This window comes from Orcinus orca, chromosome 11 (assembly GCF_937001465.1).
Source record: "Orcinus orca chromosome 11, mOrcOrc1.1, whole genome shotgun sequence".
Taxonomy (NCBI): Eukaryota; Metazoa; Chordata; class Mammalia; order Artiodactyla; family Delphinidae; genus Orcinus; species Orcinus orca.
In genome coordinates, this window is record NC_064569.1 from 35,045,943 (window position 1) to 35,072,501 (window position 26,559).

The window sequence follows — 26,559 nt, forward strand, 5'->3', positions numbered from 1 at the left end:
CATGTACCTTTAACAACTGGATCTTCTTATAAGTGAAGTATGACTTGGTTTTATCATCTGGCCAGTATTGGGAATGGGTCTATGGAAGCAAAAGGGAATTATATGGAATTTATGCAACATCGTTACCATTTGCCTTACTTAAGTAGTTTCAGTAAATGAACCAAAAACATATTTGTGACATAAAAAGTAGCAGGTAATAGTGTTCTAATTAATTTGTTTTCATGCCAGCCTAGTGAATGATTTCTGTATACCAGATTCTCATACTAGTATTGTTTGCTCTAGGATGATGATATGGGAGTTGTCTTGGACTTCACCATTTATATACAAAAGAGCAAAAAGGACATTAGATAGTGGTTTCACCCGTAAGACAAGTGCTAGGGCAAAGGCTTCAGAGTATTTGTGAGATAATAGAGATTCACTAAAATAAAGCAAAGCTGTATGGATTTTGAGTTACAGTGTACACTGATTTCCAATAATATTTATATTGCAGGTCAGTTGCTTCGGTTAAAAATGTTTCGAGAGGATCATGGATCGTGGATGACAATGTTCTTCAGCACAATTCTCTTTCTCTTCATATTTTCTCACATATACAACACGATTCTTCTAATGGATGGGAACATGGGGTAGGTTGTCTTTCCCCTTTCTACTGTGGTGAGTGTTATATTTGAAACTTGTAAGAATTCAATAATTTTTTAGTTTGTAGTAACCTAAATCTTCGTTACAAATATTCTACCCTAATAGGGATAATCTGTGCATTTTTCTTAAGACATTTAGAGTCTCTTATCCAAGAAGCTTATCGCACTTTGCAATACTTATATAGTGTTCCTTATTCTTTAGGTCTTCTCTGTGGAGTAGTTTGAGAGCAGGTAGTAATTTCATTATAGTGACAGAGAGTATGAGAATCAGAAAATCTTCTTGACTTGTTTATAATCACACAATCAGTAGAACTGTCCTAAGATGTAGCTCTCCAGGTTTGCAATTACATTGCTCTACAATGCGTGGCTAAATAAAAGTGTTTGATACTGGTGGCATTTTTTTTTTTAAACTCTCTTGGCAGTTCCAACAGAGAGAGCTTTGTTATAAATGGGCCTTTTTAAAAGTGGGCCACCCTGTATTAAGTCCAAGGTTGTAATCTATACTTATCAAATCACTAATCAAATCACCATGGCATGAAGGTGTGCTAACAAGTAGATTGTAGATTTTTTTTTTAACTTTCTCCAGTTCTTGGTTTGCTCTTTACAAGTTTTAAGGGCAGAATGTAAGGAGAATATCTTAACTTACAGCTTTAAGAATTAGATTAGTGACAATAAGAAACCACTTTAGATACTTGTTGTACACTAAAGTAGTTCCTCTAGAAGGTTTTGATCTATCCTCTCCAATAGATTGGAAAGCTAGCTCGTATCCTTTTCTTCTAAATGTAGGCCAGGCAAGACTGCTGGCCAGTTCCACAGTGCAATTATTTTGATGTTATGTATAGATTTTGTCCACCACTGTTCAGTGCTGAGAGGGATAACTCAATTAAAATTTTATTGTTTTCTTCCCACCATTAAAGAGATGAATAGTAAAAGAAAAGCAGGTACTTCACAAGGTTTATACTTTAGTCCATACTAACAAGTGGCAAATTCAAGAATGTGATTGCAGATCAAATATTCAGGCTTTAGGAAGTTATTAAAATGCTTTGTCTGTAATTATTTCTTGGGCTTCAAATGACGCCATTCCTACTGGGTCTATTTTTCAATGGTGGAGTTACAGATTCTAACCCATGGCTAGTCAGAATAAGCCTCAGCCTTGGAACAGTGCCTGTATAATGGACCCAGGTAATGGTGTTCTTGGATTTATCTAACACAATCAAAAGTCTCTCTGAGAGGAACTGTGCATTCTCAGCCCTGGGACCAGAAGAGGAAGTGATCCACGTAAAACTTACTCTTTTTAAGCTGTTGCTGGAAATAAAATGTTAAATAGTATATGTACATAAAATATATCCTTTGCTCTGATGTTGACTTTTCATCTAATTCTACTTTTTTTTTAATATGGAGCTAATGAGGTCTGTGCTAACCAGAAGTGCTTACTCTGAGGAAAGAAGCAGAATTAAAAATAATAAATTAAATGCAATAATAGATATTCCATGGCACATTGTAAAACAATCAACAGCTAATAACAAAGCTAACCTTAGTGAGAGCTAACAGTTATGGACCACTCAGTAAGAGACACAAATTGTTTCAAACCTCACAGTGACCCTCTGCAATAGGTATTTTTATGATCTCCATTTTACAGATCAAGAAACTGAGGACCAGAGAGGTTTTGTCACTTGCCCAAAGTTACATTATAATTAAATCTCTGTTTTAAGCAGTAATAGAGAAGGGGTTGAGCTATTAAGTAGTGAATTCTAGTAATGCCGCCTGCTCTTAAGCTAGCACACATTTGATGATGGTTGATCCTGTTGCTCAATCACCATATGCCTATTAGCCTTTCTTTGTTTTTATCATTCAAGCTGAATTTGAAAATTGAAAGAAGTAGGAGAGATGTGCAGGAAATAAGAGAAGAGTTAGTCTAGCATTTATGTGTACCTGTCTTAAGTAAAATTGAAGGTGATTGTCTTTTATTCTCAGACTACATAAATTCCATAGTCTTATGTAACTCGAACTCTTCACCAATATGCCTCATCTTTGTTGCAAAGGATTTTTGCTTGAGAGGACATCTTTAATGGTGCTATACTTTTTAAAGAAAAATCCAAAGCAAGGGGAAAATGGTTTATTTCTACACATTTAAAAATTAAATCTCCATTTATAAAAGATGTATTATCAACAGTTACAACACATGCCATTTGAACTAGTGAGCGCTTTAATGTAGAAATGCAAACCTGGAGGAAAATCAGTTCTTAGAGCAGGTGGATACCACTGTGCCTTTGGGGTAGAAGCACCATGTTACCTGAGGCATTGGCCTATCCTGATTAGGGCAGGGAATGATGGAGCCAGAGGGTACAGAAAGGACAACAGGCTGGTTTTATATCAGAGGATTGCTGGTGGTGGAGAGGAATTCTGGCTCTTTACACTGAATCTGATTTGCATTGGGGATTTCAACCTGTGCTGGTCTGTGGATCTTTCTAGGAATATCGGTCTAGAACCATCTGAAAAGGATTTCAAGGATTTTCTATGATGGCTAGACTTGTGTTTATGTATTTTAGAACTCCTTTCCAAAACAGAAGCCGTGAGGCCTACAGAGAGTGGATTTAGGATTTAAGAAAGGAAAACAAGAAGTTTCCCTAGAATGATTTGCTTTTTTCCCTCCCTTTTTCCCCCCAATTTTAGAATTGTTTGTAAATTTAGTCTCAACCAGAGTCCCTTGATCCCTTGTTACGGAGAACAAAGTCCCTAGGTTTATCTGATCAGAACTGATAGTTTTAGCCAGAGCTCGCCTGATAAGAGTCAAGTTGCGTGCTCCTGGAGCTCTCATTACAGTGAGTGCCCTGAAGTGTACACTCACTCATGGCTTCAGCCATCTGTGGGAAGCCAGGCTGAGAGGCAGTGAGATGGAGAGGGAAAGAGAGGAGTTAGAGATGTGCTGAAGGGACCAAGACAATCTCTATTTCCTACACTCGGGAAAGTCTCCTCTCACCTTTGATTCTCCCTCCACACCTCCTGCCACCAAAGTGATGCTTTATTCTTTAAGTCACCAAGATGAACTCAATTCCTCTTCCATAAATGTGTGAGGTCGTAGGTGAGGGTTCTGCTGCAGAGAAGGATCTCATCCTGGGCAGAGTTTTACATCTAGACATTTTATGAACAACTTCCTTTTTACAAGGTGGCAGACTAGCTAACCTGAAGCTCTCCTCCCACAAAACCTTCAGGAATGCTGAAAAATACAATGCAGACTTAGACTTCTTTTCCCTCTTCATTTAATATTGCTTATTTTTATTTTTTAGATGTGATTAACATTGATTGATTGATTGAAATATAGTTGATTGACAATATTATGTCAGTTTCAGGTGTACTGTATAGGGATTTGACATTTGCACACATTATGAAATGATCACTATGATAAGTTTAGTAACCATCTGACCCCATACAAAGTTATTACAATATTATTGACCATATTCCTTATGCTTAATATTACATACCTGTGGCTTATTTATTTTATAACTGGAAGTTTATACCTCTTAATCTCCTTCACCTATTTCGCCCCCATCACTTCCCTCCCCTCTGGCAACAACCTGTTTGTTCTCTGTACCTATAACTCTTTTCATTTCGTTTTGTTTGTGTCTTTGTTCTGTTTTTTAGATTGCACATAAAAGTGAGATCATATGGTGTTTGGCTTTCTCTGTCTGACTTATTTCACTTCGTGTAATACCCTCTAGATCCATCCATGTTTTTGCAATAGCAACGTTTCATTTCTTTTTTTAAATGACTAATTGTATATGTAATACCACATCTTCTTTATCCATGCGTATATGGATGGACCCTTAGGTTATTTCCATATATTAGCTATTGTAAATAATGCTGCAGTGAACATAGGGATGCATATATCTTTTCAGATTAGTGTTTTTATTTTGGGGGGGTAAATACCCAGAAGTAAAATTGCTAGATCATATGATAGTTCTATTTTTCTTTTTTTTTTTTTTTTGCGGTACGCGGGCCTCTCACCGTTGTGGCCTCTCCCGTTGCGGAGCACAGGCTCCGGATGCGCAGGCTTAGCGGCCATGGCTCACGGGCCCAGCCGCTCCGCCGCATGTGGGATCTTCCGGGACCGGGGCACGAACCCATGTCCCCTGCATCGGCAGGCGGACTCTCAACCACTGCGCCACCAGGGAAGCCCCTATTTTTCTTTTCTTGAGGAGCCTCCATACTGTTTTCTATAGTGGCACCAATTTACATTCCCAGCAACAGTGCACGAGGGTTCCCTTTTCTCCACATCCTCCCAATGCTTGTTATTTGTGTTCTTTTTGATGACAGCCATTCTGACAGGTGTGAGGTGACATCTAATTGTGATTTTGATATGCATTTCCCTGATGATGAGTGATGTTGAGCATCTTTTCATGTGCCTGTTAGTCATCTGTATGTCTGGAGAAATGTGTATTCAGGTGCTCTGCCCTCTTTTAAATCTGATTGTTCTTTTGATGATGAGCTGTATGAGTTCTTTGTATATTTTGAATATTGACCCCTTATCCAATATATTGTTTGCAAATATCTTCTATTTAGTAGATGGTCTTTTCATTTTGTTGATAGTTTCCTTCGCTGTGCAAAAGCTTTTTAGTTTGATTTAGTCCCATTTGTTATTTTCACTTTCGTTTCCCTTGCCTGAGGAGACAGATCCAAAAAAATATTGCTAAGACTTATGGAAAAGAGCATACTGCCTATGTTTTCTCCTGGGAGTTTTATGGTCTCAGGTCTTACACTTAAGTCTTTAATCCATTTTGAGTTTAGTTTTCTATGTGGTGTGAGAAAGTAGTCCAGTTTGATTTTTTTGCTTGTAGCTGTCCAGTTTTCCCCAAACCCTGATAGACTTTTTATAAATGCATAGCTGAGCTTACCCAAAGATAAGGAAAAACCCTGAGGCCAAAAATGAAGAAGGATCTGAACACCAAGGCAGTGAGCCTGTGAAGTGACACTCAGGCAGTGACTCAGGAACTTGAGTTTTAACTTTCACATTTGCATCAGAAACAAGGATCTGGGCTTGTATAAGTGAGAAATTGAAACAGAAGCCTCCACATTAGATGGTCCTGCAAACTGCTACTGAGAAAGGATGGAATGGAAAACATCACTAGCACAGGGAACATCAAGAAGCTTGTCTGACTTAGATTGGGCTTTGGGTAGAACACAAAAATCTTCCAAGAACTCGTAGCCGCAGGTGTGGTTTTTATGGTTTTCATGTACATTTTCCTTTGGACTTTAGAACCCTCCACCCTCTGCCCAAGTCTCCCTGGCTGTTCTCTTCTCCCAGGTTCAAGTTTCTCCTTCTCTCTGGAGTACCTCCCCACCCTCAAATAACTTCCAGAATTCCTCTGTTTCCTTATACAGAGCAATTTAGTTCCCTCCAACTTTTGTCCACTTTGATTTATCTGGGGCTTTTCGTTTCATGACCAAAATCATATTAATGCATGTTCCAATCAAAAGGGCCAATACTCTGAGATGAATGCTGTTGACTTCTCAGAATATGAAGGGGCTGCTGCTGTGGCATTTTGCATATTTTAAAAATAGCAATTGTCCTTTCTCCTTTCATTCAGCTGTGTATTTAATTAACTGTCTCTTGGGAGAGAAAAACGAAGATTCTCAAAGAAAAGGGGGCAAAGCAAGCAACCAAGTTAAAATTAGGGTTATGTAGTAATCACGGTTCAACAATACGGTGCCTTGTTTACATACAGGACTGAAGCTTCAAGGCAGCGAGACATAAATAGGAAAGAAACACGAAACCATTTTCCCCTATAGTTACAGGACTTGATTAAAATTGATTCTAAATGAATCTCTCTCCAATTTAAAAAATTTCCTCTGTGTTCACTAGGTGCCTTATAGCCAATCTATTAGAAGTTCTTTATGGATAGAAATGGAGAGCTCTGCTCCCAAGTCCAGATTGAGGACTTTACTGACAGAAACTGAGTGAGGCACATAGGGCTGGGAAGGGTTTTTCAGTGTTTGCACACTTCAAACCCCTTTTGATGTTGTCTTTCTGAAGAACTTCTTAGTCATGGAACATTTTAGCATCCATAGTATTACGCCCTAATTTAGGAAACGCTTGCCTGGTCTTTTCAAATATACCAGTCCCCCAAAGGATAACATGTGTGTAATGTGTGAGAAATGAAACGGTGGGAAAGAAAAGCATTTGCACCGTGGTTGAGGCTTATAAAAAGATTCTGAAAGCAGCCACTTGATGGCAGCAAAGGGCATGTTTTCATCACTGTTTCAATGTTATCACCGGCAGGTTTTCTCTCCTTTGAAAAGAAGACTCTTCCTCCTGAATTTCTGAAACTTGGTGTTGAAATATTTGCTCTCTTAGTGTTTAATGGCAATTTTTAAGAAATCCACATAGTGAGCTCTCTAATAAGCACCTCTTTCGTGATGTGCTTGGCCCCCTTTTATGTTCTAAAACAGGTTTAAATAATAGCATATATAAACATCTGTATGCACACATACACATCTATATGTTTATAGACTTATTCCAGTGTTACAAGGATAAATATCGTGTTTCTCACTGAGGAAATTAGACACGACTCACTGATAAAAATTCCTCTATGAACTAGAATAAGTGTCCAAAGAGTGCATACTCTTTAGAGTAGGATATGAAGAAGCTGATGTTTTCTAGTGTCAATCACAAAGAAAAGTTTTATTTTTTCCAGATACAAAGCCTTTTCCAGAGGAGTTTTACAAATATTAATTAATATATCAATATGTGTTAAGTATTGCAGGGACAGAATTTGAGAAATTAAGACAAAGTGATTCAGGCAATTTCAAAAATAAATATTAGTATTCATATTCAGGACCTGAAAAAAATGGAGGTAAGAATTAAGTGATGAGTGTAATGAAAATGGAGTAAATTCTGTCTCTTCTGTTTTCTTTCTGATAAGTTTTAGTAAGAACTTGTACGGAGCACTCACTGAATGAGCGCCGTGAGCACAGTGAGTGGGATGTGATAAGGGTGCTCGGTTGAGGAGAGGAGACAGGAGGGAATATTTGAAATGGACACTGTCTTAACATCTAAAATGCATGGCTTTTAAGTGCAGAGGTGGCAGCAAAAGCAAGCAAGGAAAAATAAGAAAAACACGTGAGAGACTGGCCTAGACTACTTGTCTATAGGTTGCATGGAATTGTTCAAGATCTAATAATGCTTTGTAAAGTCCATGGGTACAGCTGACCTAGGCCTTAGCCTGTCGCTCTTTTATCCTCGTTTTTTTTTTTTTTTTTGAAAGAATGACCATACTCTGGTCCAACAGTGTGTCCATACATTGTATCAGAAAAGACTCTGATTTATAGCTTCAGTTTCTCTTGTCAGGGATGTATGTTTCAGCAGGTTATTTTGCCCAAAGCTGAATTATTCTTTATGGAAAAAAATCAGGTGAAATTTTACTCCAGGCCATACTTTTTTCTTTACTAAATTCACTACTTTTAAAATCTTCACTAATGCTTTCAGATTCCTTAATCAAACTTTTCCTCTTTCTAGTCACCACTGGTCTAGAAATAGGAGCCCTGGTACATGTTTTTATTGTTAAGAACTGTGATTTTCATTTGCTTTTGCTCTTCAGTACAAAGTTGGTTGACCTGCTACCACTGTTTATACTGGTAGCTTCATTCTAAGGAAGGAATGTTTGTGAATTTGTTTTGAAAGATGCTAAAGTTATTTTGTGAAATGACAAGAAAAAATTTAAATTGTCTTTAATAATGTTAAACTATACAGTTTTTGTATGACCTAAACTGACAAAATAACTGAAGTACAAATGTATCCATTTAAATTGTAGTAAATGAAAAAAGGGATCGGATGTTACTTTCAGTGGTATGTAATAAAACACCAAATTTAGGGATGGGTAAAGGATGGAGGCCTGGGGCAGTGTTCAGGAGCTGGGGTGGGGAGAAAGCCTAGCTGTAAGTGTCAGTGAAGCCTGGAAGTACTTGAGTCAATGGCTGAAAAGCTTGATTGGCTGCTAATACAAGGCTGAATGCAAATTTTGCTAGAGTGGTGCTTTAAATAATTTGTTGGCTTCACTCCTAATTAGGCTAAACATTGACTTGCTTGTACGTTTAATTCACAATAATAGCACAATTAATTACTAAGGCTGGGAGGAAGGGGCAGAGCTGGTTGCCCAGAATGGGCTCATGAGAAGAAAAGCTGGAAATGAATGGCTGAGTCTGGTCAAGACGGCTGACCCAGTGGGGTACTGGGGAGAGGGGGGGAAGGAGGGAGGCTGGTGAGAAAGAAAGGAAGGGAGAAAGGGAGGTGGGGAGAGAGAGAGACAGACAGACAAACTTATTTAGCCAAAGGCAGTATAGCACCAGGGCTCCGGTGGCTGCTTTTAATACTATTGGTTGCACGTTACTTGGTTTTGATAGTACAAGGGTAAAATAGCGCAGTGTGCCCAAATTGTCACAGGTTTACTGTTAGTGTTGTCTGCATTGATGAAATTTTAAAACATTAATGAAAAACACAACCAATGTTGCATCCTTATTACTCTATGGCGTACATTATCATCTGTCCAGAATCGACATTGATTTGACACACTTAGGAGGTATTCTGTGATCATTGTTCCATAGTTGCTTATTTCAGCTCTCTTATTAAATAGTTTATCAGCTTGTTACTGGGGAAGAATTCTGATCCAGGAATGAGATACCTGGGTTGGAGCCCCATCTTAGCTACTTACTGGCAAAAATAACTCAGAAAAGTTAAACAGTTTCCTTTTTTTTTTTTTTTTTAGAAACTGGTTGTTGTGATAGGGTTCTTATTAGTATTAGTGTTATCAGCATCATCATTATTATTATTAATCTGGGGGAAATGCGTACTTCTAAAGTGGAGAAACAAACTAAATTAAAGATTGCTAAAAATCTTGGTTGCCTTTAGTTTTGCTTGGTATGGAAGGCAATGTGGTGTAGTAGAAACAGCATGGACTTTTGTCCTGACACCCTGTATCTGTGTGACTCTAGGGAAACTACTTCCTGAGCCTGAGTTCCTCCAGCATACAGTGGGGATATTGGTACCTACCTTCTTGTTGTTGTGACAATCAGAGATAACAACGTATGCAAAGCAGTTGATGTGGTTCCTGCCATGCCACGAGCTCCTGATAAATGCTAGTTGCTGTTATAATAAGAGAACATTTTAGCTTCTCAAATCTTTAGCTCTCATTAAATATCAGTTGTTATAGTAACAAGTACTTTGGTTAATGTAATGAAATGACATAATTTATGGCAATGATCTTACTACATTATAATCAATTATAATAATTACTATCAATTTCATAAAAAGTGCCCAAATCAATGCCTGGCACCAGTAGGTCTTCAATAAGTATTAATTTCCTATGCCATAAAACATCATACATCATCTTAAATTTTCACATTGAAATCTCTCTGTTTCAGGCTATCATGAGGGTACCCTGACACTCTACATTTTTTTTTTCTAGAGAAGCAAATGTGCATAATACACTGGATTAAGTTACTGTCAAAAGACACAGAAAAGCATAATAATAATTGCAGTATTGAAATTCCTTAGAAATGGGATGCCCAAAGACAGATCCTGATTAAAGCAACATTAAATGAATATTCTTGCCTAATTAAAAAAAAACTATATTACATCCTTTATAATAAAAGATCAATAATATAAAAAAATTTGAAGAAAGTAAAGGGGTATTAGATTTTGACTTATATTTTGTAGCCTACATATTTTAATTCTCTCTCCTTAAAATATGTATTTTAAAAGATTAGGAGGATGGTTCTCAGGTATGTTGAAAAGTGTAAAATATTCAACCTCATGTGCAGTTAACAGGAAAAAATATATATCACATATAAAATGATTATATACTTTTAGCGAAAAAATTAATGGATTTGTTTGCTTCAAGACTGTCCATATACTATATTTAATGTGTATTCTGTTTTTTTGATATATTATAAAATATACATTATATATAATAGTATATATTATTCAGTATACTATTATACACATATATGTATATATGTATAAAATGTTAATTATTAGGTAATCAAATCTATTTATTAATTAAGTCATTTACTTTTATTAGAGAGTTTGATGTGTCAACTTAAAGCTAAGCACCCAAAATACTTCACTGATGATAAAGTTATGAGTAACTACCTAGGGAGAAGTATGTATGTATGTATGTAGTATGCATACATACATATGTATGTATGCAGCAGTATGTATGTGCTGAACCTTATAGAGTCATCGTAATTGAATATGTGGATATTCATAAAACTGAGAAATAAGTAAGATTTTGTAGGTGTTAAACGAGTAACAGATGTGATATTTATGTTGGGATTATGTCAAATTAACACATACATAGGGTTCAGAAAAAGGAGAAAGCTAAGTCAGCTTCTTAAACAATTTAAGTGTCTGGAGACGATGGTGTTAATCATCATTTCACTACACCATCTACAGTGGAGTCAGTTTAGGGCAAGTTTATGAAAATTGACCTGAGCTATGGAGAAGCTAGATTTGTGCACCCATTTGGTGAATTGCTTCCAGGGAATTTACCTATTACTTAGACCCTCAGGCTATGGGACAGTTCTTAATTAAAATTCACAATAGAGGGACTTCCTGATGGTCCAGTGGTTAAGACTCCATGCTTCCATTGCAGGGGGCATGGGTTCAATCCCTAGTCAGGGAAATAAGATCCCGTATGACGCATGGAACGGCCGAAAACTAAGTAAATAAAATAAAATAAAATTCACAATAGCCATTTCTCCTTATGTTTCTCAGGAACAGGGTCTCAGACAAAGTCAGGCTATTGACACTGTTAATTTCTCTGAGCTTGGCTTCATTGATTAAAAAATACACTTTTTGAGTACTTCCTTTGGGTACCAATCACCAGTTATAGTTTAGAGACTCATCTCCCTGAGATCAAAGAAGTATCCAGAGCTGGTTCAGGAAGCAGGTTACGGACACATTTAATCATAGCCAGACAATGAGTGATGATGGATTACAAAGATAAGGTAAGAATGTAGGAGTAGGAGATCCAAGTCAAGGTTGACAACAAGAGATTATCTGTCATGGTTATAGACTAAATGTATAGATTACTTAAGAGTCAACAACAGTTAAAAAAAAAAGAATCAGCAGCAAAGTAGAGATAACATCAAGAGTTTTGGAGTGTCTAATGATCACTGTGTACCCTCTTCCCCAGCCTCCCAATTTTTGTGTACAATATGAGGAAGTTTATAGACTTCATGTTGAGAGCCACAGAAGTAGGTATCTCAGAATTAGGACACTAAATAGGAGGCTCCAATGAAAAGATCTTAAAACTAAGATATATCAATCAGGAGAGGTTAGTGTCTGTCTCTACTTCTACTTCTCAGTAACAAATATATTGTACTTCTCCTTCCTATGTACATTACCTTTAATAGCCTTCTCTACCTTCTAACACACAGTGTCTTTCTTCCTATGAAGGGAATAGATATATAAACCTATTTTTTAAAAAAAATCATCATCCTGTGATTTGACATAAAAGGCAAAGATGAATTTTTCATCAAAATCTAATACTTATTCAATTGTATATGGTGATAATATTAGATGGCCGATCAGGATGTTAAGTGTGCCATGATTGATCAGAGGAGAAATCTGTTTGATAGCAGGAAGGAAAGATATCAAAGTTAGTTAGATTGGTGATTAGTATGCCCTTGGTTTGGTTCTTATCTATAGCTAGTATACATTCTGATTTAGTGAATGCATCCATTCTGATAGGTACTTCTCATGCCAAGTCTGTTCTAAACACTTTCAATAGCATCCCTGGTTAACAGAAATAAATGAGTTAATGTAGTGAGTTTGGGAGAAAAGACACAGGTCAGTGAGATCTTAGGAAGATATGGATAAAATGTATAATAAGTCAGAGGAATTATGAAGTGTCTTACCTTATTATGACTACAAAAATGAGATGAGTCAAGAACACAGAATTTGATCAATTAGAATAAAGGAGCCAACTGAGGCTGAACTTACGCAGTCCTTCTGGTTTCCCTGGCAACAGGACCCCCTTCCCAAGCAAGTAATGTTATAGTATGAGTGAAGTAATAACTGGAGGTAGAAGAATATGTGTTCAAGTCAACTCCTACTTCTGGGAAAGGGAGGAGTTTGCTAAAGGCAAAGGATGAGGTCATGAGAAGGGAAGAATTTAAATTAAAAAAGAAAAATAAAAGAATTAAATTAAGGCTGAGCTTGAAAGCTTCTGGACATAGCACTGCACATAGCAATGTTTCTTCCCTGATTTTGGTTGAAACCAGGGTAGATAGTAAATCGCATGGCTGAATAGCTACATTATCTTTTCCATCATAGCCCAGAAATGGCACTGAGAAATGGTGATCTGTGTAAATTGGCTTGGAGTGGAGCCCTAGGCTGTGTGGATAGCTCTGCCTGCTTTCACAGTTACCAAGGAAGTTCTCATTTGCCCAGAAGGATCAAGAGGCAGTCAAAACAGGCTTGCCCATATATTTCTGTGAATTTAGTTTTGTTTTCTGTAGGTTTTATTTTTCCTTGCTAAATACATCTTTTCAAAATCTGCCCGATGGTCTGAGCCTTTTCCACTTTTAGTAAATGTATGTCATATGTGCACCACTGCTTGGAGAACCAAGAGGCTGGGAAGAGTCCACAATGGGACAATGAGAACCTCACTCTTTCAATTCTATTTTTCCTTCTCTGAACCTTTCTCACTAGAAAAAGAAGAGGAAAAGGGGTATACCCTCCATTCCACTCTCTATAGCTCCCTAAACAAATCCCTATAAAAAACAGAATAGAAATAAGGAAAAAAAACCCCACACAGTATTACCTAAAAATAGGATGATTTTATAATTTATTATCCAAACCAGGACACTATTGGAAATGAAGGGGAGGACTATTAATAGTAACATGAGAGAAAAGGCATAAACTGTCATGTTCAAGGCTAATTGAAATGTATGGTTACCCTACCTAAAATCAGTAGGTGATAACAGAGAGATCAGGAGGGAAAGAAGATCATTCGGGGATGTTCTAGAAGAAAATCTTGGCTTTGATGCACACTGAGTCTTTGAGTTCCTGGACAGTTGTAACTAATTTGCAGTCAAGTTCTATTCTAATAAGGACCATGAAATTCTTCTTTTTAGCTACATTGTGTTTTATTGTTTTGGATTGGTGCCCACTTTTCATTGTTTTATCTTTTCAGTATTTTCTAGAATAGCTTGAGGTATAAAAATTACATACAATAAATTGCACATACTTAAAGCCTTCGATTTGATACCACCCTCCTGCCTTTCCCTACCCTGACCTTCATCCCCGGGCACCACTCGTCTTTCTATCATTATAGTTTAGCTTTCTTTTACTAGAATTTTATAACTTGAACCATACAATATGTGCTTTTTTTGGGTCAGGATTCTTTCACTCAGTAAGATTGAGATTCATCCATGTTGTTGCATGCACTGACGGCTCTTTCCTTTGAATTTCTGAGTAGTATTTCTTTGTATGAGTATACCACAATTTGTTTATCCATTTGCTTGTTGATGGCTATGTGGGTTGTTCACAATTTGGGGCTATTTGAGCTTATTTTAAGATGAAAGATCTCTTGGACCTTTTCCAGAAATAACCTGTATCAGGTTAAAATGTACGAAGAATGAGTTATTAGGCAAAAATGAAGTGATAGGGATCCACATTCACAGTGAAGCCTCAGAAAGGGCCTTAGTGATTGACCAAAGAATGGCCAAGGTGAAGGGCTGATTTCTGCACCCATGGCTATAGTTTAGGAAAATCAAAATCAGTTCCCTTTTGCTTAGGGCAAAGCAATGAAGCACCATTTTCCCATCTTAGATCCCAATAAGAGTGAAGAAGAGTCCCTGTAATGTGAGAAAATGACTGTAACTGTGGGCAGTGTCTGAGATGGGCCCAATGATCCCCACTCCTGGTGTTCAAGCCCTTGTGCTCCCCTCCCCTTGAGTGTAGGTTGAACGTAGTGACTCACTTCTAATGAATTGAATATGGTAAAAGTGATGGGATGTTAATTCCAAGATTAGACTGCTGTCTTGCTTTCCCTTCTGTTCCCTTCCCTTCCCTCCCATCCCCTTACCCGACCCCCGCCACCCTTACTCTGGGGAGCACACTGCCCCACTGGGAGTTGTCTTATGGAGAGGCCCACTTGGCAAAGAACTGTCTGCCAACAACAGCCAGCAAGGACCTGAGGCCTGCCAATAGCCAATAGCAAGCCAAGTGAACTTGCGACCAGATCCTCCCCAAATCAAGCCTGGAGAAGACTATAGCCTCAGCGTACATGGTGATTATAGCCTGTAAGAGGCCATCAGCCAGAGGACCCAGTTAAACTGTGTTCATATTCCTGATCCACAGAAACTATGAGATAATAATTGTTTACTATTTTAAATTACTTCAGTTTGGGGTAATTTGTTTTCCAGCAGCAGATACACTGTGCTTAAAATAGTGAGTTAGTTCTATGTGATGAAAATGTTCAGAAAGAAGAGCAATATATATACATATTTAGACACGCACACATCCAGAATGGCCACAAAATCCCTGTGTATGCTGGACGGGAGTTTTTCCTATGCTTTCCTCCACTCTCTGCACTAATTTTTATTTTCAGCTCTGTTTTTCTGGCTGTCTTCTTTCATGTTGATGGTGGAGAGACTTTAGAGCAGTCCCATAGAATATTAGCAAATAATCAACAGATAATATTAGGCATAGAGACCATATATTGTATCATACGGTGGATACTTAGGGGAAGCACTATTGATCTTATGGAAACGGTAGAGAAAATTTTCTAATGAGTTTTCATAGAGAAGACCCTCTAAAAATATAGAGAATGACATCCTTAATGACATTTCTAGCAATTTCCTTACAGCAACTAGAACATTAGTGAATTTTAGTGAGCTGGTTCTTTTCAAGTGTGTCAATGTGGTCTTTATTTCCAGTCTTAAGGACTAACCTAATTGTAGGTGTGGCACCCAAGGGGAACTCATTAGTTTCCCAGGACAGCATCTTACATATTGGGCTTTTTCAACAGTATCAAGCATCACAGCAAAGGCGGTTGCAGATGGACGGTTTCTTTTAGACATAAAGTTCTACTTGTGAGCAAGGAAAAAGTAGCTGGCAAGTAACATCTTACATTTTTTCTAGTTATATAATTCCCTGATTTGTTGTCTAAAACCTATTTTTTTTTTCTTTTTTAGTATTGTTACAAAAAAGGTATATATTCAGCTTGAAAACCTGCTGAAGGAAGGTTAAATCCAGGTGACTTCTCGTCCTATTCTGACTATAGGGTTGGCTAAAACTCTGCAGGATTTTTCTATTTCTCTCTTCAGAGCAGCGCAAATTCTTCGAGTCATCAGATTACAGGTGCCATATACCACTTTAATTTAGGAATAATTGTGCAATGCTCTTTCAGTCAGGCCTGAGAAAGTACCTGTATTTAAAACTATTTCCAGACTTGGCATCTTTTTTACTGCAGCCTGCACAAGAGCAAATCATTCTTACTAAAATCACTTAACACTTCCTCGTGAGCTTTGTGTGACACACTGATTTATATGTATATCCTTTTAGCAGGAAATGAGTTTGAATTTCACTTCAGGAAGTAAGAATGATATTACAAGCAGAAATATAAAAAGATATGATAAAACACCTTCAGCGAGTAATGTCATAGCATCCCTTATCAAAGAAAGCACAACAGAGCCATGGGAATATCCTTTTACTTCGCGAATGAAGCAGAAGATTCTCTGTAATAGTTTTAATAAAAGATAGGAGCAATATACTCTTTGTGATAGATGTCTGTTAGTGTGCTGCACATTTATTATCATCCCTTCAAAAATCAATTTAAAATTATACCCTACTCTCATATAAAAACCCTTGGAGGCTTCTGGCATTCACTTTGTAATTCTTCCATCCTGTCATCTGGCAACTTGCTGATTATTCTCTCACCCACTAAAAGGCTTTAGCACCTGTCTCATAGTCTTGCTCTTTGCTGTAAATCTTGCCATTGTTCTGGGTGTATCCAAACTCCACATGGTCACTTACCGACTACTTGTAAAACCATCTAATGTATTCTTCTCAGTCTTTATTTTACTAGACCTCTCCTTCTCGCACTTGTCACTTATGATCATTCCTGCCTTCTTGAAATGCTCTATATTCTTGGTTTCTATGTCCTCCTCTGTTCCATACAGCGAATGGCACTATATCTAACTAGTTTCTAAGGCCAGACACTTAAGTACTGTTCATTCTTTCTTGTCTTTGCTTATTTCCTACATGTGATAAATCGCAAAGGGTCTTTGATTCTATCTGTTAAATATCTCTCAAATCCATCTACTTAGGTCTGTCCTTACTGCTACTCCCCTATTGTTTCTTCCTTGGATTTCTGCAACAGCTGCCCCTTCCCTTTCATTCGCCACACTATGGTGATTCCTCTAAAACATGGATATCCCTGCTTACAACTCTTCAGTCGATTTTCATTGTTTTCATAATAAAGTCCAAGTTCTTCCATGGCTTAAAGGCTCAAAATAATATGGCCCCAGCTTACCTCATTATTTTGCTGTTTTGTTACTTTTGCCCAAAGACTAAGTTCCATCCAAAGGGAACTTTTAGTTCTATGAATAGAACGTTCTCTTTCTCACCTCTGGCTAACTCTATTCAGATCTCTGCTTAGACATCACTTCCTCTGAGAAATCTTCCTAACACTTAAAAGTCAGGTAAAATGTTCCTTCTTTATATTCCCATAATTTTATGCATCATCCACATCATAACATTTCCCACACTGTGTTTTAATTGCCTTTTTACCTGTACATATTTCCAGTCAAATTATGGGTTTTATGAAGGCAGTAGATTTTTAATTTTTGTTTTGTTTTGTTTTTAGGCCGAAATGCACTTTGTCGACATTTGTGTACATTATGAAATGATCACCATGATAAGTCTAGTAACCATCTGTCCCCATACAAAGTTATTACAGTATTATTGATCATATTCCTTATGCTATATATTGCATCCCCATGACTTTTAAAATTTTATAACTAGAGATTTGTACCTCTTGATCCCCTTTAGCTATATCCACCCCTCCTTCTCCTCTGGCAACCAACTGTTTGAGTCTGTTTTCATTTTGTTTTGTTTGTTTGTTTTGTTTTTTAGATTCCACATATAAGAGAGATCATATGGCATTTGTCTTTCTCTGTCTGACTTACTTCACTTAGCATAGTACCCTCTTGATCCATTCATGCTATGACAAATGGAAATACTTTATCTTTTTATGGCTGAGTAATATTCCATTGTGTATATAGATACCATATCATTTTTATCCATTCATCTCTGGACAGACACTTGGGTTGCTTCCCAGAAGTGAAATTACTGGATCATATGGAATTTCTATTTTTCATTTTTTGAGGAACCTCCATACTGTTTTCCATAGCAGCTGCACCAATTTACATTCCCATCAATGAGGGTCCATTTTTCTCTACATTTTCACCAACACTTGTTACTTGTTGCCTTTTAGATAATAGCCATTCTGACACATGTGAGGTGGTATCTCATTGTGGTTTTGATTTGCATTTCCCAGATGATTACTGATTCCTGAGTGAGCATCTTTTCATGTGACTGTTGGCCATCTGTGTGTCTTCTTTGGGAAGAGAGTCTATTCAGGTCCTCTGCCCAATTTTTAATCAGATTTTTAAAAAAATGTTGAGTTGTATGAGTTCTTTGTGTATTTTGGACATTAATCCCATATTGAACATATCATTTGAAAATACCATCTTCCATTCAGTATGTTGTCTTTTGGTTTTGCTGACAGTCTCCTTCACTGTGCAATTTTTTTTGCTCAGTGTAGTCCCATTTGTTTATTTTTTCTTCTGTTTCCCTTGCCTGAGGACATGGATCACCAAAAATATTACTAAGAGTTTACTGCATAGGTTTTCTTCCGGGAGTTTTATGGTTGTAGGTCTTACATTTAAATCTTTAATCCATTTTGAGTTTATCTTTGTATATGGTGTGAGAAAGTAGTCCAGTCTGATTTTTTGCACAAAGCTGTTCAGTTTTACTAGCACATTTATTTCAGAGGCTGTCTTTTTCCCATTATACATTCCTGTCTTCTTTGTTGTAGATTAACTGACCATGTAAATGTAGGTTTATTTCTGGGTTCTCTATTCTGTCCCATTGATCTGTTTTTATGCCAGTACCATACAGTATAGGTGAAATCAGGGAGTGTGATACTTCTGGTTTTTCTTTATCAAGATTGCTTTGGCTATTTGGAATCCTTTGTGGTTCCATGCAAATTTTAGAATCCTTTGTTGTAGTTCTGTGAAAAATGTCTCTGGTATTATGATAGGGATTGCATTGAATCTGTAGATTGCCTTGGGTAGTATTGTCATTTTATCAATATTAATTCTTCCAATCCATGAGCACAGTATATCTTACCATTTGTATGTGTTCAGTATTTTTCATCAATGTCTTATAATTTTCAGAGTACAGATCTTTAACCTATTTCATTATATTTGTTTCTAGGTATTTTATTCTTTTTGAAGCAATTGTAAATGGGATTGTTTTCTTATTTTTCTCTTTCTGATAGTTTTTTATGAGTGTATAGAACTGAAACATATTTTTGTGTATTAATTTTGTATTCTGCAATTTTACTGAATTCATTTGTTAGTTCTAATAGATTTTTGGTGGTATCTTTACGATTTTCTATGTATAGTATCATGTCATCTACAAGCAGTGATAATTTTACTTCTTCCTTTCCAATTTGGATTTCTTTTATTTCATTTTCTTGTCTGATTGCTGTGGCTAGGACTTCCTATACTGTGTTGAATCAAAGTGGCCAGAGTGGGCACTTTTGTCTTGTTCCTGATGTTAGAATAAATGCTTTAGCTGGCTCTGTCATATATAGCCTTTATTATGTCATGTTCCCACTATACCCACTTTATTGAGTATTTTTATAATAAATGAATATTAATTTTATCACAAGCTCTTTTTCTGCATCCATTGAGATGATCATATGATATTTATCCTTTTTTTTTTTTTTTTTGCGGTACGCGGGCCTCTCACTGTTGTGGCCTCTCCCGTTGCGGAGCACAGGCTCCAGATGCACAGGCTCAGCAGCCATGGCTCACAGGCCTAGCCGCTCCATGGCATTTGGGATCCTCCCAGACTGGGGCACGAACCCGTGTCCCCTGCATTGGCAGGCGGACTCTCAACCACTGCGCCACCAGGGATGCCTGATATTTATTCTTTATTTTAAAATTTGGTGTATCATATTGATTGATTTGCAGATACTGAACCATCCTTGCATCACTGGGATAAATCCCACTTGATTATGGTGTATGATCCTTTTAACGTATTGTTGGATTTGGTTTGCTAATATTTTGTTGAAGATTTTTACATCTATGTTCATCAGTGATATTGTTTGTAAATGTGTGTGTGTGTGTGTGTGTGTGTGTGTGTGTGTGTGTGTGTGTGTGGTGTCTTTGTCTTTAGTATTGGGCTGATGCTACCCTTGAAGAATGAGTTAAGAAGCATTCTTTCCTCTTTAACTTTTTTGAATTGTTTGAGAAAGATAGGTGTTAAGTCTTCTTTAAATGTTTTGTAGAATTGTCCTGTGGAAAAAAAAAAAGTCCTGGATTTTTTGGGAGTTTTTTGATTACTGGTTCAATTTCATTACCGGTAAATGGTCTGTTCATATTTTCTATTTCTTTCTGATTCAGTCTTGGAAAATTGTACATTTCTAGAAACTACTCATTTTTTCTAAGTTGTCTATTTTATTGGAGTATAATTGTTTGTAGTAACCTCTTATGATACTTTGTATTTTTCTTGTTTTGGTTGTCATGTCTCCTATTTCATTTCTGTTTTTATTTCTTTGGGCTCTCTCTCTTGTTTTCTTGATAACTCTGGCTAAAGGTTTATAAATTTTGTTTGTCTCTTCAAAGAACCAGCTCTTAGTTTCATTGATCTCTTCTGTTTTTTAAAAATATTCTCTATTTTATTTATTTCCTCTTTGAGCTTTATTGTTTCTTTCCTTCTAACTTTGCGTTTTGTTTGTACTTCTTTTTCTAGTTCCTTTAGATGTAAGCTTAGTTTGATTATTCAAGATTTTTCTTGTTCAGAGGTAGGCTTATATTGCTATAACCTTCCCTCTTAGAACTGCCTTTAATGTGTCCCATAGATTTTAGAGTGTTGTGTTTTCATTTTCATTTGTCCCCAGGTATTGTTTGACTTCCTTTTTGATTTCTTGAGTGACCCATTGGTTGTTTATTAGCATGTTGTTTAGACTCCATGTTTTTGTGTTTTTTTGCAGTTTTTTCGTGTAGTTGATTTCTAGTCTTATACCATTGTGGTCAGAAAAGTTGCTTGATATGACTTTAATCTTCTTAAATTTATTGAGACTTTTTTTTGACAAAGCCTGTGATCTATCCTAGAGAATGTTCTATGTATACTTGAAAAGGATATGTGGTCTGCTGTTTTAGAATGGAATGTTCTGTATGTACCTGTTAATTCAATCAGACCTGATGTGTCACTTAAGACCAATGTTCTTCTGCCTGTTTTCTTTGCTGCAGTATTAACGGCCCCTACTGCGGTGTCTACCTGGCACATACTAAATAAATATTCGTTGATTGAGTGGACTTATTGGATTTTCTTTCCAAAAGATGTATTATTTAGCAGCCTATAAAGGTGACATTTTAAATGATACTACAGTGAACTGAAAGAATTAACATAATTATCAATTGCCTAAATTGCTACCAGAGAATGAATGTCCAACACATATAGGAAAGTCTTATACATGTGTCAATGGTATAGTACCATGGCACTAAATTACCAATCAAGAAATAATAAGCTGATCACATGTTAATGAGATATGTGTTTTGAATGATTTTTCTAGGACTGCTGTGTCTATAGAACTGTGTTTACTACTGGCATTTTACTTATTTAGTTCTTTAGCTTCAGTGAGCCTTTCAAAACTTTTCAGCTCATTCATCGTATTTTGTCAGCATTCCTCCATGACATGGAGTTTGCAGATAAGGCAAAAATATAAAGCTGCTTTACAACCAAAATTTTTACCCTAAGTTAAGTGGTGGATGCACCCTTTTTTACAACATTGAGAGATTTTTTAATATTAGTACCTTGATATCTGTGTGAAGGTGCCAAATTGCAGACATAAGACCCCAAATAGCCAAAGAAATCTTGAGAAAGAAAAATGGACCTGGAGGAATCAGGCTCCCTGACTTCAGACTATACTACAAAGCTACAGTCATCAAGACAGTATGGTACTGGCACAAAAACAGAAATATAGATCAATGGAACAGGATAGAAAGCCCAGAGATAAACCCACGCACATATGGTCACCTTATCTTTGATAAAGGAAGCAAGAATATACAATGGAGAAAAGACAGCCTCTTCAGTAAGTGGTGCTGGGAAAACTGGATAGCTACATGTAAAAGAATGAATTTAGAACACTCCCTAACACCATACACAAAAATAAACTCAAAATGGATAAAAGACCTAAATGTAAGGACAGAAACTATCAAACCCTTAGAGGAAAACATAGGCAGAACACTCCATGACATAAATCACAGCAAGATCCTTTTAGACCCACCTCCTAGAGAAATGGAAATAAAAACAAAAATAAACAAATGGGACCTAATGAAACTTAAAAGCTTTTTTACAGCAAAAGAAACCATAAACAAGACAAAAAGACAACCCTCAGAATGGGAGAAAATATTTGCAAATGAAGCAACTGACAAAGGATTAATCTCCAAAATTTACAAGCAGCTCATCCAGCTCAATTACAAAAAACCCAATCCAAAAATGGACAGAAGACCTAAATAGACATTTCTACAAAGAAGATATACAGATTGCCAACAAACACATGAAAGAATGCTGAACATCATTAATCATTAGAGAAATGCAAATCAAAACTACAATGAGGAATCACCTCACGCCAGTCAGAATGGCCATCATCAAAAAATCTACAAACAATAACTGCTGGAGAGGGTGTGGGGAAAAGGGAACTCTCTTGCACTGTTGGTGGAAATGTAAATTGATACGGCTGCTATGGAGAACAGTATGGAGGTTCCTTAAAAATCTAAAAATAGAACTACCGTATGACCCAGCAATCCCACTACTGGGCATATACCCTGAGAAAACAATAATTCAAAAAGAGTCATGTACCAAAATGTTCATTGCAGCTCTATTTACAATAGCTAGGACATGGAAGCAACCTAAGTGTCCATCGACAGATGAATGGATAAAGAAGATGTGGCACATATATACAATGGAATATTACTCAGCCATAAAAAGCTTTTCATTTTGATTTTTGTGTGGCTTTAGCTTACTTGATCAGGGATAGTGTTAATGTGTGCACAGCAAAGGTTCAAATGCTGTATGTGTCAAATAACCACAGCTGGCACTCCTCACTGCAGCAGTTCAAAAGAATGGTTGTCTGTGGCCATTTTGATCACCATGAGCATGAATATGGCATTTGCTTTGAGATATTTTCTGTAGTGATTCAAGATTTAAGACAATCTTCCTGGGCTCTCTTGCATTTTTTTCTTCATGGAGAAATATAATTTTTATTATAAATAAACATGTCTGGGAAGTTACATTTTTCTCCATGTATTTCTTGCTCTTCTTAAAAAAGGGAAAGCATACATAGAGGAACCAAGAGGGCAAGACTTTGGAATTGGAATAATGGACAACCCTTGCTGGTTTAGGAGATGTGGAGACAGTTAATTGGGCAAATGTAAGTTTTTCAGTAAGATGGTGGAAGTTTGAGTCTTGGCTCTGTTTATTAGATGTCAGATCTTAGGCAAACTGTTTATGTCTTTGAGCTTCAATTTCCATATCTATAGATTGAAAAAATAGCTTTTAGACCTGTTTTGAGGAGCATATGAGATGAAGATGGTGGACTTGAAAGTGTTCATGCAGTGTAAAGTGATGTAACTCTTTCAAGGATGATGTTTTGTTGTTGTCGATTTTTTTCTCTCCACATTAAAAACCAATTACTACTTTGGAGTGTATTTAGTGGAAAAATCTGAAACAAGACTGGCTGCCCTTTGCAATGGTATATACTTTGGGACTGTCACATGCTTACTGCTGCAGAGCTTGGCATTCAAGCCTACTCAGGCAACCTTGGGTCCTTGGTTTGGGATTAGTTTCCAAGATGGTATAATTCTTACTGAGATACTTCTTTGGATGCCTGCTATTTAAAGGAAGCTACAAGTGATCTTCTTTGACTATTTCTAAGTCAAGATTATGACCCATTTTTATATGCCAAAGTTTAGTGACTTTCTTATTTTTAAGGTAGTGAAGTTTGCTTGAGTACTGAGACATCTGAGAAGCTAAAATAGACAGTTTTGCATAGTTTTGTCAGCTTAGGTATATTAAACAAGAATTCTTATGGTTTGTAGTAGAACTGTATGTGACCTAGTCTTTTCCACAGAACTATTCTAGTTGTCAGGCAAGAGAAAGAAGGGCTTAATTAGATAGAATAAATAACTTTTTCTATACCCTTCAGTCATTTGAGTTTAAGCCACAGGTGGAAGAGTTTCCTGCCTTTGTTATGCTCTGGAAATATCTGTCTGTGTCATCCTACCTGGCTTTTCACCTGACACAGAACTGTGACATTTCACTCACTATCTTTTGTCATTAATCTCAGTGTCTAGAGAAGCCCTGATTGTACACCTCTGATTGAGTCTTAATATTAGAGACTCAAGTAAACTTTAGCATTTTAAAATTTGATTTTATTCAGAAAACTTTTTATTTTATAGGAGAATATTGATGTTATTGTTTGTTTAAAATGAAAGAATATGTAACTTGGAATTATTCTTTGAAAAGTAAGTTTTATGAAGGACTTACTCTATTTCTGAGTTCTTGATTCTATAACATATTTTTAAGAGTGCTTAGTGCTTAAATACACGTTATACCGACTGATACCTGATGATAGAAGAATGCTCTTTTCTGTTCTCTCAGAAGAACAGAGTTTCTGTCCTTAATTCTCTTTGTCTTCTTAATCTGATAACTAAGATAAGCAAAATTTGTGATCTGTCCCTCGGTCTTACCTTACCTTGTTCCAGATGTACATTTTTTGTTGTCTTTCATCCCAGTTACCATGTATTTAATACATCCTCCTCAATTTTGTTACAACATGGAGACAGATTTTTTTACTAGACAAGCATAAAGTAGACAATTATGTATTTTTGTATATTTAAGGTGTACAATGTGATGATTTGATATATGTAAACATTGTGAAATGATTCCTAAAATCAAGCTAATTAACATATCCATCCTCTCACATAGTTACCTTTTTTCTGTGGTGAGAACATTTAAGACATAGTCTTTTGGAAAATTTCAAATATATAATACAGTATTATTGATTTTAGTCACCATGCTACACATTAGATCTCTAGACCTTATTCATCTTGCATAACTGAAATTTTGTGCTCCTGGACCAACATCTCAAAGAGGTAATATCTCATTGTGATTTTGATTTGCATTTCCCTGATGATTAGTGATGTTGAACGTCTTAAAAATATATCTGTTCAACATGTGTGTGTCTTCTTTTGAGATTTATATCCTTAGTAATATTGATGTGTCTGTTAATAAAATGTAATGCTAATGAATAATTTAGCCTCCTGAGTGTAAATTTAGGGGCAATCTAAAGCCCAGGAAGTTCAGGGAGGTATTAAAGACCAGAACAGTTTATATAACCCATCAAAGTCAAAATGCCATTCAGCATTGCCCTCAAATACTTAGCAACAAAGGAATTTGTTGCTACCTCATGAATGTCCTGCCTTGAGCTACCGCTTATCTATCTTGTAACTCATCTTGATCCTGTGACCTAGTTCTTCGCCTGGTTTTTGTCCTTAAGTTGTCACTATAAAATCTCTAACTGGCCTATGTCTTTGTTTCCATTCTTCCTTTTATTTGTCTCAAAATCTTATTTCTATTTGCATCAAAGGTTATGACCAGGAAGACTAATTGTATTTGCTAATAAGAAAAAATTAGTTCTATATGTCCTTGACAATGCATATTTGTAATAGATTTGGGGTCAAACTCTGCTTCAAATCCTGACTCTGCCACTTTTCTAACTCTCTTGTCTTTGGCTATAATAATTATAGATAATACTTATCAAAACCTTACTATTTTCCAGGTACTGTGTTACATGATTTATGTGTATTATTTTATTTAATGCTCATGAAAATCTTATTTAATGCTCATGAAAATCTTAGTCCGTTAACAAATGTTAAGTAGCTGATACTGTGTTTGACAGTCAGAATTCAAATGCAGGCTGTCTGACTCCAGAGAACCTGCAGTTTTTGCCACATTGAGTTTTCCTAGCTATAAAGTAAAAATAGTAATACCTACATTATAGGATTCATTTGGTGATTAGTAATATAATGTGTGAATATGATTCTTTTCTTTTTAAAATCAACCTTTAAACACCAAACATAAGCAGACTCTCAGGGTACATTGCATTCTCCACTAAACAAAGATGATTTTTGCCGGAAACCCAAATGCCTTTGTGATACGATTCATTACCTTATAGTGAAAAAATATAGAGAGAGTGTTTTGGTTTTAGGATGACATGGAGAAGCACATGTTAAAAAGACCAATAGCCAGATGACCCTCAGCATCTCTAATGGTGTGCCACTGGGCTCTGGATCTGCCCCTGGCCCGTCAGCCTATCAGTAGCGTGGGTGATGGTAAAGAGGCTGCGGAACTTGGCTAAAGGAATTAAGAATCCTTTCTCCATAGACTAGAGTGATGGGTTGAAAGTAATAGGAAAATTAGAGGCAACTTTAGATTCTACTCTTGGATTCTACCAGAAAAATACAGGTTATATTCTTAATGGAAGTTTGTTTAGTAAAGCTCTTAAAGTTTTAGCTGACTGGAGGCTGAATGGGAATCACTAGTGTGTCATGACTATTAACA

At 36.5% G+C, this 26,559-nt stretch overlaps 1 protein-coding gene across 13 annotated transcripts in view; it reads left to right on the plus strand.

The window, feature by feature from the left end:
- The window catches only part of TMEM117 (transmembrane protein 117), a 564,172-nt gene that overhangs the window by 94,179 nt on the left and 443,434 nt on the right, over positions 1 to 26,559 (plus strand). For all 13 annotated transcript variants that reach the window (XR_007470005.1, XR_007470004.1, XM_049694061.1 and 10 more), the window contains one exon: positions 491 to 623. Coding sequence is in view for 11 of the 13 variants with exons in the window: in XM_049694061.1 (XP_049550018.1) it covers positions 491 to 623 (133 nt within the window). In the remaining 2 variants the exon portion in view is untranslated. The remainder of the gene's footprint in view (positions 1 to 490; positions 624 to 26,559) is intronic.